This window comes from Harmonia axyridis, chromosome 2, assembly GCF_914767665.1.
Source record: "Harmonia axyridis chromosome 2, icHarAxyr1.1, whole genome shotgun sequence".
Classification (NCBI taxonomy): Eukaryota; Metazoa; Arthropoda; class Insecta; order Coleoptera; family Coccinellidae; genus Harmonia; species Harmonia axyridis.
The window spans coordinates 6,904,077-6,918,604 of record NC_059502.1 but is presented as its reverse complement, the minus strand read 5'-3'; the positions used below and the strand labels follow the sequence as shown (position 1 = coordinate 6,918,604).

Here is a 14,528-nt window from a genome sequence, read left to right as displayed (position 1 = left end):
GAGGCATTATTATTTTGGAAACTTCATTTATAACGTATTTACAAAACTATTATTATCTCTTTTTAGCACTTATTGGTGCAGAACTAGTGGGATTCATTTGTTTGGTGGGGTCATATTTATATGTCTTAACAATAGGGCCTTTTCCAGCTCTCCTAAATCGAAGTTCATCTAGTCTCCTTCTTTCTTCAATTTCTTTTGATATTTTTATATTAGTCCAAGCTGAAATATGTGGAATTCTTAAAAATCTATAATTGATAAAATGAGTGTTTTCTCATCAAATTACACTTACAGTCCTTGAGTCCTTCGGTGAAACCTTTCGGTTTGATTGGCAATGTTGATGGGTCATAGCGAATTGGTCTTTCTATATTAAAATACTCCCTAATTTGAGGTATTTTAAGGAAACCAACTTGAGCTAAAGAAACAAAGTTCGAGGTGGTCCAATAAACTAACACTGCACCAGGGAAATTGACGGTGAAGGGGAAAACAATAAGTGGCAAAGCTCTCAAGACATATTTCATAGTCTGAAGATTTTGGGTCGATAATTTAGCAGAATCAGCACCCAACTAAACAAAAAAAAGATAGACATCAGTTTTTGGAAGTGTTGAAATATGAATTACCTTTTTATTTTGCATTAACATTCAAGAAATAAATTTTAATAATTCAGATATTTATAACAAATAATTCACTCATCAGTGAGAAATTGTAGTTCACACAAAATTTTACTTTCGCATCTTAAGGAATATTCTAGATTATTTATTTAATTCTAATTCTTTAATTTAATTCTAAACTCATTAATATCATAAAAAAATTATAATTAGCAGTTTCAATACAGTATATTCCAAAATTATAAGGAGTATAATTTATCATGATTTCATATCATATAGAGTGGGTTAAAAAACAAATGAATTTCATTTTTAGATATATAGACTCCAAAATACACGGATAAGATTTTTCTTCATTTTTGAAATCAAATTTCTACCCTTCCAATTTTGGTAAATATAAGAATAAGGATACTTACCTCAATCGTTGCCCATAAAGTTACACTTGTGACTATTGGTAGGATGTAGAATTGATCAGGCAAAGTCAAATCTGTAAACCACAACATTCCACCAGTTTTCAAACTCTCAACAGGTATATTAGCCATTTGCCTCAATGACATGAAAAAAGAAATAAATACCGGCATCTAAAACAAATATTGCAAAATTAGTTACCTACAAGTTAATTCCAGATAAGAAACTGCATTAATACTGAGAAGAAATCAAAATAGTTGCACCTACCTGAGCCATTGGTACAATCATATTTTTCAAGGGATTCACTCCCTTCTCTTTCATGAATATCATCATTTCTTGTGAATATTTTGCTGCTTCAAGTTGGTTACCACATTGCCGAGCTTCTGTTAGTTTCATTTGAATAGCTTGAAGTCCAGGCAGATTATTAGCCATTTTAGCAGAATTTCTTTGGGCTATAACAACTAGGGGAAACATAGCTAGCCTGATAATGAGAGTACCTACAAAAAAAACTTCAATCTTCTGCCTTAACTCATCTTGAAATTGAACATACCTATTGCAATAGTTCCCCACCATGGAATACCCATGGTAACATTGCAGAATTCAAAACATTGCTGGATTAGTCCAACAGGAGTCCATCCTCCAAGTCCCATGGATGCAAATGTTGGTTGACCCAAAGCATTCAACTGCTCAACAACTTCATTCACTGGTAAAAATTCAGGAACAGGAGGAGGTTCAGGAATAGGATCAATTGTTATACTTTCACTACTTGCTGTAGTAATTTTTTCTGTATTAACAGGGGACAGGACATTAGCTTCTACTACTGTGTTCGTTGATACTTGTGATGCATCAACAATTGTAGAAGAAGGTACTTCTGATGCATTTTCAATATGTCCTGTTGTAGAAATTGTAGTTGTATCTAAGATCCTTGATGCTGTTTGATCTGCGACTTCTGAAATAATTGTACCTTTTTCTGGAGAATTCGAGGTATTTGCATCAAGGACTAGTCCAGCTGCACCCAAACTGCCAATATTTGTTTTTGAAAAAAATTGCTTGATTCTATTAAAATATTCTGTTTTAGCAGCAAGATTATTATTTCTATCAACCTAGGACAAATTCATTTTATTTTAACAAACCAATTATATTTATTTTTATAGTACCCTCAACGTCTTGTCATCTATTTTTTCGGTCCTAAGTAAAACAGTAGTAGAAAACTTCAATCTGTGTATCTGAAAATCCTTTAGAAAAATTACTCAATCATTGGAATGTATGTATGGAAAATATCATATCACTTACTTTATTATTTCGTATCGATCTAGTATAATTTCTCAACTGAGATGTGAAACAAGTTCTTGAGAACATGCTTTTGATGATAGTTTCCTTTTATTGAGTTAATTGAGAATACTGTTTATTTTATTTGGTTTGATTATTTAAACTTTTTTTAACATTTTCTCAAAGACTTTTTTGAGGTTATGTTACACAGAGTTAAATTATTGTCATAGATTAATGAATGATTTTTATTTCAACAAAGGTTTTGTTTATCTAGAAATAGACGCCGCAGAAATAATGTAGATTATGTTGCATGCGTTCTTAAAAACATATAACTATATAGATCCTTGCGTAAAGAACTCAAGAGCAAAACAAGGCTATAATTTTCAATGTTGTATTTATCCACATTAACAATAGGCATTATGCACAAGCGTTTTGACAAACTATTTGAGACAAAAATTCAATTATGGTCCTAGTAGGCCGACCAGACATCCCTTCCCGTAAGTATACAAAATCCAACCCGGTAGAATACATAACCCCCATGGTATCCAAGTTGATCCAGTCACCAGCCGGCATGAAAGCATCAATGAAAGAAGCGACTTTACAAGGCCCCCCGTAGTGGGTATCAGTAGCCCTAGCTCTCCCGTTGACCTTTACATCACACTCATGGTTTTCCGTCAACAACCGATTGAAATGCTTCCAAAGAGGCATCCTCCACACTCTATCTCCGGTGTGCATGGAGGCTGCGAACATATACTCCCACAAAGCCTCTGAATTGGTACAGGCTACCGTACAGGCCTGTCCAAAACTTTTCCGGGTACAAGCCGAGATAGCACCTACGTTCATTATGAACCTAGGCCAAAAGTTTTGAGCGTAGAAGGCGGTGTCCACAAGAGCTAGCCTACCAGCGCATTTGGTGCTTTCGATGAAGAGGCTCTTCCCATTGCTGCATTTTATAACGTCTCCAGGCTTAACAGCCCCACAACCCGGCATATTTTCGCATAGGGGAATCAACCCTCTGACGTTTAACGGCAGCTGCAGCCCTGCAACAGCCTTGCAAGTGGCTACCACCACTGCAGCTCCTGACATTTCACCTCTCATCAACTGCTGATGCGCAAGGTTCCTCAAGCACAACCCTCCGCTGTTATAGGTCACACCTTTACCAATCAGAACCACCGGTCTCTCGTCTCTTGCGCAGCCGTAGTAGCTGATTTCCAGGAATATAGGGGGCTCACAGGATCCAGAGGAAACTGCCAGGAAAGCGTTCATGTTGTTGGTTTCAGCCCAGCCTCTGACTTTGACCTCGACGTTCACTCCTGACTTGCAAAGGACCTCGACTGCGTTTTGAGCGAAAGAGGTTGGAGTCATCAAGTTGGCTGGCGTGTCCATCAGCTGTCTGGCTAGGTTTTGGGCTGCAGCCTTCTGAAGGCCTATCTGCCAACCGGTCCAGTCACAGTCGTCGTGGAGCTCTAGGAGTGGGATGATGAGTTGATTCCGTTTGCTCCTCTTCTCTTGGTAGAGCCAGACACCTAGAGATTAGACTAAGTTAGTAAAAAGAAGTTTATGAAGAATCTTATTGGTGTAGTGATATTCTTTCTTTAACGAGTAATGAACAATAACCCAAAAGAGATTTGGAATAAGCTCCAAAGTTACCTAGGGCAGATCCTTCAGCGGCAGACTCCGAATGCCCAAAACTGTCCACACATATCTTCCTCATGTGCAGTTCTTGCAACGCCTGGCATCCTGCAGCTGCAGCAATCCTTATGGCTTCCTTGTTTTCGTCCATCTGCTCAAAAACATCGTATCCCTGACACTGGCGTCCCAAGCCCACTACAGCGACAGCGTCGAAGGCTTTGTCTACGTCGTAAAAGATTCGAACTACCCCTTTACTAGGCGGGGGACCACAGAAATGAAGGAGCTCCATAATCCTGTTGTTTACGTAACTGTTGTACCTTTGTCCTGTGGGTGTTAAGGTGCCTACATCCAAATGGTCATCTGGGTTGATGTATAGGCCTATTACCAGGCCTTTGTGAGTGCGTACTGAGCATGCTTCAGTTGCAATGTCAGCAGGAGAAGGCACAGCCAGTCGCACATGCGCTGTCGATATGTTTCTGTAAGTCACGTTTTGGTGTTGCTTCAGTATGCCTGATAAGGCTCTGCTGCAGCGGAGAATACTACTTTTAATTTGATTCATTTCATCGTTTTTTTCGCGAACTAATCTGAAAGTCACGACTCAATTTTGACAACTAGGTGAATGAAAATGTCATTAGGTTAGGAATGTTAGGATCAATTTCTAAACAATGATGGATATATTCTCTGTTACCTCAGAGGGCACCTTGATTAATTGACAAACTGAATATAATTTCATTATAACTTATTCCTATGCTCTTCCAGAGAAACTGAAGTTGCTTTGAGTTTATCTTCAATTTCTTCAAATTTGTCATTTACCTGTTGCTCACCCAGTTGTATTATATATTATTAATATATTAAAAAAGTAACACTAAGCAAATTATAAATGAAATGAAAAAGAATCTATCTCTAAAACCTTTTTAATAAACCATATATATCTGTACATTGTTTTTTTATATATATAAATTCAATAAATTTTCAAGCTTTAACAATAGATGGCGTATAAGTCAAAGCACTTATACCGCCCACTAAATTAACAATCCTCCCCTTATACTTGACAGAAATATCTTGTTCTATATTTTTCTGGAGTTCCTTTGTTTGACTGATAACCTTCAGAAGTTGTTTTTCCACTTCTTCTGCTTCTTTTTGACAATTCAATATTTTAGTTTCCATGTCCGCTTTAGCAGTTTTCATTCTATTAACTTGAGACAGTTTCTGATTCAAATTGGAAGTTAGAATATCTACGTAATTTGAAGAATGCTTGAGATTATGAAGATGCTGTGTTCTTTTGTCTGTAATGTCATTATAAGTGTCACTAACAACAGCAGTTAGGGCGTTAATTGTTTCTAGTGTTTGGAGTTGAATAATTGAAGGTGCACTTTGCAGTTGTGGAACCCACATAAGGTCAGACTCATTTGTCATTTCGAAAGTACGCATTTTTAAGAATGCTTCTAGTTCCAAAAGTTCATTCATAACGTTTTCTCTAATAGATGGATTGTCTAACAAAGTCAAAGCATCAGCACCTGTTGCTACTCCATTATCCCCGCTGTTATCACTGCTCATGGCTGGACTGCTGTCTCCAACCACTTCAATTTCGATATCTGCGATTTTTGAAGTAGTTTCTGAATGATCAATTATTTCAAATTCATCGTCAGTTTTCTGGGACCAATCAATGTTGTCATCATTTGAACTCACTTCGAAATCAATACTTTCATTGACAACTCCAAAGTCTATGTCATCTCCGAAATCTATTTCATTACTTGAAGTATTATCTGTACCTTCTGAAGGTGATTTCACTTCAGGAAGATCAATCTTGATTGGTTTTCTTCCTTTAAGATATTCATACGTTGTTGTGTTTCCATTTTTAATAACATATTTCAGAGTTTTTAGAACCTCGTACTTTTTACCAGAAAGGTATTCATGGAATGCTTCATATAACTCAATTGCCGGTACTAATGTTTTCATTTTTGTTGCTGACTTCTCATAAATTTCAGGCAAATCCTTGATAAGTTCTAAAAGTTCATTTCTTATGTTCTTTCCTGGTATTCCCAGCTGTTTACATAATGCATCAAATTCTTTCAAAGAAGCAGTTTCGGTTTTAGAATATTCCTTGATTTTTTTTTCACAATCAGATTGGGCTTGTCCCAATTTGCTGATTTGTTTCTTCAAGTTAGTAATTTCGTAACTAATATTTCGCACAAGCATTTGGGAAACTTCAGCAAGATACTTGTTATCTTTTTGGTAACTAGAAACGATATCTTGCCAGTCTTTCATTCGTTGAGACCCGTAAAGTCCAAATATGTTCTTCGTATCAGCTTCCGTTTCTTTGAGGATCTCAACAATTTTCAAACAGTGAAAATAGTTTACATGTTGTCCAGATAAAAGCTTCAGAATACCATCATGAGCTGGCATATCTTGAATTGCATTGTTTATCTTCTCTCGAATTTCTAATACTCCTTTTTGCCATTCTTTAGAGATATGTCGACGAGTTACGAGCCAATCGAGCAGTTTATTCACGTGAATATCGATTGGAATATTATGTTCATCCATGTCAGTTTTTCAGAAAAAATCAACAAATGTAATAAACATATGGAATCTATCAGATGTGAAATGATGACAGTGATCAAGGTTATTTTTGTCAGCTTGTCAAGGAGTGTCAAAATATCTATGATTATTAAGCGTTTTGTTGTGATATCAAAATATTGATCGATGTCGATGCCAACTTAAAGAATGAAATGACGTCATGACCTAATGAAAGATTATTGTTTCGTTATAAGATTGTAAACTTATTTAAATTTTTAATACGACTGCAGTTATGAAGTCTTATATTCAGGGACAGCAGAATTGAAACAAATAAATCAGTACAAAATAATATATTTGTAAAGGTATAAAAATATCAGATGCCATACACGAGTACAAAATATAAAAATACCGTTTCAACATCTATCACGACCTTTTGATATGGGTATAATATTCGCAATATCAACATTGTGCAATAACACAATAATATTAAGTAACAAAACTACGAGCTACTATAACAACATGATTTTGATAATAAATAGAGCACCATCATCATTGCTGCTTGCAGCCATCTCTAACCCTTCTTTTCTCTAATGAAGCGGTTCTTTTTTGTCCCTGAATAGGCATGTAAGGTGGCGCGTTTGTCATTTCCAACCTCCCATCCATCTCCTTCGAGGAACTGCTGCTTGGTGAAGTCCTCGAAGAGGATTTCGAGGATACACTTTTAGCAGGAGACATATGCTGTACATAAGAACTAGGAGATTGAGCAATATCTTGTTTGGGATATGTAGGATCGATTGCCATCGCAATATTAAGGTGTGGTTTGCCCAATTCATCAGGATCTGGTAAACGAGGTTTGTAAACAGGCCTGATACTTAGATGAGAAGGTCTTATTGGGGGTTCTTCACGACTGGCATTATAGTTTGGGTAATCTGGTAATCCACATTCAGCAGATGGTCTGGTTGATTCTAGTCTGTCCACTGGTAAACTGTAGTTGTCCTCGTATTCGTCATAAGATTGGTGGTGGGTGTTATTTGGAGGTGGTAAATTTGGAACAGTATTCCTGTAAAATTCTATTTGTTAGGACAAAAAAATTGTGTAACGATTAGAGAGATTGGTGTTGTATGTGTATACTTTTTAATATAATAAGATAACCTACTTATACCTAAGACATAGAAGAAAATAGTTATAAAGTACCTTGTCTGGGGTAATATCATGTCTGCAGGATTTGAATAAGCATCGTCTGGCATAATCACGTCGTGATTTTGTAACTCTTCCTGTTTTTTTTGCTGCTTCTTGGCCAATGCTTTCTGCCTTGCCCTCTCTTTTGCCTTTTTAGCTTTGATTCTCTCTCTTTCCTGAAGTACTTTAGCTAACTCCTTGTCCTGAGCTTCTATTGCCAATAGTCTGTCCCTTTGCATAATGCATTCTTCTATATTTCCCTCTTCTTCCTGTAGCATTCTCGCAAGTTCAGCGTCAGCTTCTTCTTGCGATTTTTGGGATCCGTTTGCTTCCACATAAGGTTCATTGTAAATTGAAGAGATTTGCTCAGATGGTGGTAGTTCCATATATGGTCCCAATTCTGAAAGATACATTGCAATATATCATGTTTGTGATGAAATGTAATAAATTTTTACATTATCATCATACCTTCTTCAATCTCTTTACTTACCTATATTTGGAGATTCAATTTCATCAGGCCTGAAAGGTCTTCCACTTCTAACCATTGAATTTCCAGTTTGAAGATAAGATTCTTGGTGGTTGGGTTTTAGCTGTCGAAGTACTGGGGGTTTCGCGAAATCATCTAGAGTCCTTTTAACATTATGCAAACCTTCCCTCTCTTCTAAGCTTCTCTTCATTTTTTCTTCCAGTTCCAATTTTTTACTCAGTCTTTCAGCTAACATTCTATCTACTTCTTCTTGTTCATCTAACATTCTACGATAAACTGCAGCTGCCTGTTCTGCCAATTCTTGTTCTTTTTGTTGCTCTGTTTTGGCTTTAGGAAAGTCTTCCCTGACAAGAGCATTGCGATGTTTATTTTCAGAATAATGCTGTCTGATTTCTTGACTTTGCAAGTGGTACGCCATGGCCCCATCTTCTCTGACCATCCATTCTTGACAAATTTCATTTACTCTTCCTAATTTAGGGACAGCGCCAACATTGGGAATACGTGCATCAGACATGGTTTTTACCGTTTATCACAATATGTTTACTCAATTTAAATTTTCATCAAGTAAGGTATGTAGTAATTATCTGCAATTAAAAAGTTTATATGAAGTTCTTTGTTGATATGAAACCATTACTAATCATTCAAAAATTTAATAATTATATATAACTTACTCATTTCATTTCGTCATCTTCTGTTCTCACCATGAACTCTGCGGAATTCCATTTGAATTTTTTAAATCATGATAAATACAAAATGGCGTTATTTACTTTCAAATTAGTCAAATTGGAGAAAGTGTAACAGGTGCATAAAAGTATGACTTTCATTTAAATTGATGATATTTGGGACACCAACCCAAATAAAATGAAATAACCCACTTTGAGAATATTTATTTATTTCGGCAAATAAATAAAAGCAGTGTAACAACCTTAATGCAACAAAAAAATAATTGCACTGACGTGAGATTGTTTATGACTAATTTCAAATCAGTGCAAAATTTATTACTATTGAGTTCAATTATTGAAAAACTACATCAGATTATATATAGTCGAAATTATTAGGATGGATATACCTTTTTCTCACCTTTCATAATCACAGTTACTAATTATTATCATAATAATATTCTAATGACCTTGTCTTTGTGATCTGTAAACATTTTTGACAAATGTCACTTTGACAACCACAATCAGATGTTTCTTAAGGGAATGGGACATTAACACTTCATTCTTTACATTTCACTGGGATATATTTAATTTTTGAAGGTGTCAGGTGTTATCAAAGAAGTTTTGATGATTTTCTGATAGTTCAATATGTTGTCCAAATGGAAATGGCCGGCCTTTTGTGCCGCAATAATTCATGTGTTAAGTGAGTAATTTGTTGGAATCCCTATGTTCTCATGAATTTCGAATTACCCTTTTTTTAGTCGGAGTACAATGCGATGATTATATAGTTGAGATTAAGAATAATGGGCCTGTTGTAAAAGGAGCCTCTATTCGCTTCACTGCAACTCTGTTTGAAGGGAATAAACTTGCCTCAGGGACTTTTTCTTACCATTGGAAAGATAATGCCTTACCACCCCATAAGCAAACGGTAAATAAGTCATATTTTCACATTTAATTACACTGAATGTTGAAAATTATAGATAGAATCTGATAAACCAGTTGTAACTTGGGACGTTGAGTATGATCATACGTACCCTCCTGGAGAATATGAGGTAGAAGTAGCTGTCAAAAAGAAAATATATTGGTATTATTATGAAGTAACCTCTAGACGTTCATTTTTCCAATTAACAGGTTAGTGAATTCGCTAGTAATGTATGTTGGCAACTTTGTTTAGAGATATAGTAGGGAATAATAGTGGTTTGGCAGTGGAACAAAATTAATAAATTTTTAGTTTTATTCATCTACTCTACATTGTTCATTTTTTTAATGGGGATATACAAATCTTGCAAATAAAAGCAAATTCTTCCATGAAAATTATGATCACTGTTCATTGAATGCTTTGTTATTATTTAGAAAATTATTTTTTCAGGAAGTCTAAATGGTGATCTCTATATTATACAGAAAAATGAAACGAGGTTGAACCATTTTGTGTCAACAGCTGTGCCAGCAGTTTCGTCCGTTATTCTGCGTGAGAATGATGCGAAATACATATCTAATGCAACTTCAGTCACAACCTATTGGTTCGTTGACTGCATTTACTATGGTCCTACAAATAATGGCCAGTTCACACATACATTTCCTACGCCTGAACAGGAACATACCATTGATGTGTTGATGGTTGCCGATTTTCATCCACCACCACCACCGACCACTACTACAACAACAACAACAACCACCACCACTACCACTGCCAAACCTACAACTACTATAACCACGATCAAACCAAATATTACTACAGCGGTAACAAAACATCCTAGCAATAAAACTACTACAGTTTCTACAACTCCAATTCCTAAACAAAGTGCCAACAGTGCTCACAAAGTTCGTAGAAGCCTGCAAGAAAGTTTGAGCAACATCGAGCCAAATAGAACGCAAAATATAAGAATTAATGTGAACGGAACACTGCAACCATATAACGGCAGTTTTCCATATATTTGCAATGGTACAGTTGCAGTTGATGAGATCAATACTTATGGATATTTCTCTAGGAGTATTGTGACAAAGGGTATGTCAATATGATTTTTTGAAAATGGAGTTTATTTGACTATTGCTACATTATAATGATGTGGAAATATAGTTTCTCTAATTCTTTGGTAAATCTGTCCGTTATACCATACCTTGTAGAACAACAATTATTATTAATATTAAATTTGTGCGGAAATATTTCAGTTTCACTCAGATTTTATGGTTATATTTCATTATTATATGTTGGTAAGCTGAACTCACCTGTCACAGATTTGTCAATTATCTGTCAAATTTGTGTTGCAGAAAACAGGTCTGCCAACCAACATTTTTCAATCTCTTAACAATATTTATGAAAATATTCTATTAATTTCAATGAAAATTCACTGAACTAGAGAAAATAATGTATAATTCTTGTATAGAAGGCTTATTCTAACATTCGTTCATTCAAAAACTTGAACTCGTTGATGAATATCAATGCCTTCTGCACTTGTCTTATAAACAACTATTCTAGGCTAACATTTTAAACGAAAAAAATGAGGACAGCACTGATGTGAAGCCTAATTTTTTCTCAATATTCTGTTTGAATTGAATTTTCATTGATTTTGGCTTCAGATTTGTGTTCAGAGTACAAAAAGTGCTTTTCTTCTTTCTGTTCAATGTGGTGACATTCATCAAAATCATTAAAAACAAGATTAAAAACAAGAGTAAAAACAATCTTTTTAAATTTATTTCAGATCCAATTTCTTCTGTCAATGTCACTGGAAACAACTGGCTCCAGCATGGTGATATGTTGGCTCTATCCATTGCCTGCGATGGTTCACCATCTCTTCGATACTGTGTGAAGTTCTATAAAGGACTGTACAATGCTACAGGAAATGAATCCTGTCGTTCTTATCTCACATTGGACAACTGCAACTTTCTGATCCAGAGGTACTTGGGTGATGCAGAAGAGCATACTGTTCTTCTGATTCTGGAAAACGATGTTACAAAAGTGGTGAAAACTGTAGCTATTACAGTGTACGAAGGTAACTCCAAGAGCAGTTTGGATTGAATGATCTATTCGGAACATGTGAATTGATTGTATCTGTTTCAGTGAAAAAGCAAGCTCAGTTATCGATTATTGTGGTACCTGTGGCTTTTAGCTTGGTTGCAGTAGTCCTTATTGTTTTTGGGGTGGCCTATTATATCCAGAACCGAGAGAGGTGAGTGGAATTTTATTTTCTCTAATTCTACAGCAAATCCCTCCTGCCAGACCTTGTATAATAAAATCGTGCAGGAATATCGAGTTTCCACAGATTTCATGGTTATATTTAATTATTATATGTTGGTACTCCTGTCATAGATTTATCTATTATCTGCCTAGTTTGTGATACAGGAAACAGGTCTACCAATCAACATTTTTGAATGCCAACCAGGATTTTTTATAAAGTTTCACCTTCAGTATTGAAATTTTTAACATTCAATTTTATTGTTAGTAAAAACTAAGAAATTCTAAAACTTTTATCGTTTTCAAGTAGTTTTTGAGAGTAAAATTTCGAGTTTTTCAATTGTTGCTTGAATGGGGTGTAATGAAACTAAGTTTTATTTATAGCTTGGCGAATTGTATCTTTTCTCCAATGCTGATTGTTTTTCACTGATAATTTTCAGATTCATTGTCGAAGTGGCCGATTTCAACTTTGGCGTCGACTATTCCGATATGGAATACAAAACATTCCGAGAAAGGCTTCAAGAGTCTTTCATGAACGCTTTCACAAGGGCACCAACGCCTGATACATCAGATCCCCCGAACTGGCCCCCTGGTCAGAGCCAAAAATATGATAGTATGCATTGACTGAATTAATTTTACCGAATATATTTATATAATACCATCGATTGGTGAGACATAGTGATATTATTCCAAATAAGATTCTATATTGGTGATCACAATAGAAATTATAAGTATTTTGTGTATCTTATGACAAGTTTATAGGCAGAAAAGTTAGGAGCATTATCGATAGGCTTGGCACATTTGAATTTTTTTTTTTTCATGAACTCGTATCAATTTTTATGGATTCGAGGTGAATGAAAAGTATTTCCTGTGATCTTAACAAAATTTGACTCTTCCATTTGGAAAAGTTGTTTTAATTTAAAAAAAAAATTTACACTTCACCCTTAGAATTTAAGATCTTTGAAGTATGTGTATGTTTTTTTTTGTTGTTCAGTTTGAGACTTGTTTAGGTGTTTATGATTTCTTTCGAATATATATAGACATTTTTCTTGTTTGGAATTATTATGGATGAAGACCCTAGGTATGCAAAACTTTGAATATTTACACTTTTTCGGCTCATTGAATAATAGCAATAAATAACTAGTATTAACTACTAAAGCTGTTAGGTATTCTTACTGAATACTCATTTCTATAACTATTATTGAATCGAGTTACAATGTAGCCATCATGTAAAAAAGTTTCCTATTTTTAGGGTGAAATATACTATTCTTGTACTTTCATTAAAATCTTAGCAATAACCAATTGTAAATTACAGTTTTGAATTTGCTTCAATACTTCACAAGTATAATATTGCTTATTTATCTGTTTTTGTACACTTAGATATAAAAATCCTTTGAAAATTTCATTACAAATATGTTTATATTTTTTGATACTTATTTTATATTATTTGAAGAATCATTTATATCCATTAATTGTTTGAGTTACAATAAAAGTTATTTGAGAATTCTTGTTTGATTCCAAATGAAAGAGAAAGCTACAAATTAATTTATTGATCAATAAAAGCTGTTTTATAAGCGCATCGACAAATTTGGATTGTGATTGAAGGATGTAATTTTGAGTTTTATTTCAATTTTTTACACTATGTTTTTTGAAAGAATGAATCACACTCGGAATTACCAAAACAATCATTCGTTTCGTTGTTTTTCAATTCAGATTTCCTTTTTACTTGGTCATATTTGAGTTTCTGATTATTTTATTTTGTTTCAATATGATGTTATTCTGATGACAAATCACACCATGAATTCAAATTTTAAATTGAATGTTGACATTGGTAACCAAGCATTTTCAACTGAGATTTCCTGTAAAGTGAATGGCCATCTATGAAATTCCTCTCTAAATATTGAAACATAATAGTTTTTGAATGGAGAAATCTTTTACAAACCGCGCTTTTGTAAAACAAAATATTTTTATACTGAATTAACAAATTTTTGTCTAAAACTCGATAAATTTTCCAAAAAACTGCCGTAAATGCTCTTAATATGGCTACATTCGATATTTTTCTGCCAAAAGCCAAATGAAGAAATCTAAGTCGACAAAACTATTTTCATACTTAAGTTGATTCTACTCAATATAGATGGCGGCACCAATATACTCATCGCATAGATATAAAATAATAAATAATATGTGTTTTTATGTGTCTGTGACTTAACGCTGCGTTATTTTACTTTGTTCAGTGATCAATGGTTTTTCGATAGTAATTATTGATGCAAGTTAAAGATAATAACAATTTTTGGTACTTTCATTTGAAGAATAACATCGTTTCCAATATTTTGTGTGGAGAAACAAGAGATATCCTGTGTTTCTGGTATTTTTGGCTTAGTAAAATTGATAGCGCGATATTGTAATTCGAAGAATTTATTGAAAAAAATATATTTATAATAGGATGCATAGAATGTATATAATTCATATCAGAAAATTCTACTTCATAGAATGGAAAAACATAGAAATAACTGAGTAACTCAAAACACGGAATAAATATTTCAAGTTCTAATGGGTAAATTCTTTCACTTCAATGAAAATGAAATTAATCAAAACTTTTCTTA

At 34.3% G+C, this 14,528-nt stretch overlaps 5 protein-coding genes across 9 annotated transcripts; 1 reads left to right on the top strand and 4 right to left on the bottom strand.

The window, feature by feature from the left end:
• Nucleotides 1-9: 9 nt before the first annotated feature.
• Nucleotides 10-2,492, bottom strand: LOC123673063 (mitochondrial inner membrane protein OXA1L). Of its 2 annotated transcripts, none has more exons than XM_045607477.1 (7): nucleotides 2,304-2,492; nucleotides 2,168-2,245; nucleotides 1,561-2,113; nucleotides 1,278-1,507; nucleotides 1,019-1,183; nucleotides 290-563; nucleotides 10-219 (listed from the first exon to the last, which is right to left on the bottom strand). In XM_045607477.1, the coding sequence occupies exons 1-7, from the start codon at nucleotides 2,367-2,369 to the stop codon at nucleotides 53-55; spliced, it is 1,533 nt and encodes a 510-aa protein (XP_045463433.1). In that variant the 5' UTR covers nucleotides 2,370-2,492; the 3' UTR covers nucleotides 10-52. The 2 variants fall into 2 exon arrangements, with proteins under 2 accessions (XP_045463433.1, XP_045463434.1); XM_045607478.1 differs by having other exon boundaries at nucleotides 2,168-2,236.
• A 164-nt stretch (nucleotides 2,493-2,656) lies between these two features.
• Nucleotides 2,657-4,537, bottom strand: LOC123673062 (cytosol aminopeptidase-like). The gene is made up of 2 exons (XM_045607476.1): nucleotides 3,930-4,537; nucleotides 2,657-3,805 (listed from the first exon to the last, which is right to left on the bottom strand). Exons 1-2 carry the CDS (start codon nucleotides 4,468-4,470, stop codon nucleotides 2,697-2,699), a joined length of 1,650 nt encoding a protein of 549 aa, XP_045463432.1. The 5' UTR covers nucleotides 4,471-4,537; the 3' UTR covers nucleotides 2,657-2,696.
• A 272-nt stretch (nucleotides 4,538-4,809) lies between these two features.
• On the bottom strand, nucleotides 4,810-6,527 carry LOC123673060 (CDK5 regulatory subunit-associated protein 3). Its single transcript, XM_045607470.1, has one exon. It carries the CDS (start codon nucleotides 6,453-6,455, stop codon nucleotides 4,884-4,886), a length of 1,572 nt encoding a protein of 523 aa, XP_045463426.1. The 5' UTR covers nucleotides 6,456-6,527; the 3' UTR covers nucleotides 4,810-4,883.
• A 236-nt stretch (nucleotides 6,528-6,763) lies between these two features.
• LOC123673061 (coiled-coil domain-containing protein 50) lies at nucleotides 6,764-9,309 on the bottom strand. Of its 4 annotated transcripts, none has more exons than XM_045607472.1 (5): nucleotides 9,175-9,280; nucleotides 8,766-8,803; nucleotides 8,098-8,678; nucleotides 7,623-8,007; nucleotides 6,764-7,488 (listed from the first exon to the last, which is right to left on the bottom strand). In XM_045607472.1, exons 3-5 carry the CDS (start codon nucleotides 8,606-8,608, stop codon nucleotides 6,978-6,980), a joined length of 1,407 nt encoding a protein of 468 aa, XP_045463428.1. In that variant the 5' UTR covers nucleotides 8,609-8,678; nucleotides 8,766-8,803; nucleotides 9,175-9,280; the 3' UTR covers nucleotides 6,764-6,977. The 4 variants fall into 4 exon arrangements, with proteins under 4 accessions (XP_045463428.1, XP_045463429.1, XP_045463430.1 ...); XM_045607473.1 differs by having other exon boundaries at nucleotides 9,164-9,252; XM_045607474.1 differs by lacking the exon at nucleotides 8,766-8,803 and having other exon boundaries at nucleotides 9,175-9,309.
• On the top strand, nucleotides 9,232-13,429 carry LOC123673059. Its single transcript, XM_045607469.1, has 7 exons — nucleotides 9,232-9,456; nucleotides 9,515-9,681; nucleotides 9,734-9,884; nucleotides 10,123-10,758; nucleotides 11,453-11,743; nucleotides 11,812-11,920; nucleotides 12,366-13,429. The coding sequence occupies exons 1-7, from the start codon at nucleotides 9,402-9,404 to the stop codon at nucleotides 12,547-12,549; spliced, it is 1,593 nt and encodes a 530-aa protein (XP_045463425.1). The 5' UTR covers nucleotides 9,232-9,401; the 3' UTR covers nucleotides 12,550-13,429.
• Nucleotides 13,430-14,528: the final 1,099 nt, after the last annotated feature.

What these genes read in the sequence shown, in the direction of transcription:
- LOC123673063 (XM_045607477.1), bottom strand. Translation starts at nt 2,369, where the DNA reads ATGTTCTCAAGAACTTGTTTCACATCTCAGTTGAGAAATTATACTAGA. An exon ending in GATCGATACGAAATAATAAA is followed by an intron (nt 2,246 to 2,303) that starts GTAAGTGATATG and finishes ATTTTTCTAAAG; the next exon opens with GATTTTCAGATACACAGATT. An exon ending in TAGATGACAAGACGTTGAGG is followed by an intron (nt 2,114 to 2,167) that starts GTACTATAAAAA and finishes AATTTGTCCTAG; the next exon opens with GTTGATAGAAATAATAATCT.
- LOC123673062 (XM_045607476.1), bottom strand. Translation starts at nt 4,470, where the DNA reads ATGAATCAAATTAAAAGTAGTATTCTCCGCTGCAGCAGAGCCTTATCA. An exon ending in CGCTGAAGGATCTGCCCTAG is followed by an intron (nt 3,806 to 3,929) that starts GTAACTTTGGAG and finishes TCTAATCTCTAG; the next exon opens with GTGTCTGGCTCTACCAAGAG.
- LOC123673060 (XM_045607470.1), bottom strand. Translation starts at nt 6,455, where the DNA reads ATGGATGAACATAATATTCCAATCGATATTCACGTGAATAAACTGCTC.
- LOC123673061 (XM_045607474.1), bottom strand. Translation starts at nt 8,608, where the DNA reads ATGTCTGATGCACGTATTCCCAATGTTGGCGCTGTCCCTAAATTAGGA. An exon ending in AATTGAATCTCCAAATATAG is followed by an intron (nt 8,008 to 8,097) that starts GTAAGTAAAGAG and finishes TGTATCTTTCAG; the next exon opens with AATTGGGACCATATATGGAA. An exon ending in ATGATATTACCCCAGACAAG is followed by an intron (nt 7,489 to 7,622) that starts GTACTTTATAAC and finishes AGAATTTTACAG; the next exon opens with GAATACTGTTCCAAATTTAC.
- LOC123673059 (XM_045607469.1), top strand. Translation starts at nt 9,402, where the DNA reads ATGTTGTCCAAATGGAAATGGCCGGCCTTTTGTGCCGCAATAATTCAT. An exon ending in TAGGAGTATTGTGACAAAGG is followed by an intron (nt 10,759 to 11,452) that starts GTATGTCAATAT and finishes AATTTATTTCAG; the next exon opens with ATCCAATTTCTTCTGTCAAT. An exon ending in AGCTATTACAGTGTACGAAG is followed by an intron (nt 11,744 to 11,811) that starts GTAACTCCAAGA and finishes TATCTGTTTCAG; the next exon opens with TGAAAAAGCAAGCTCAGTTA.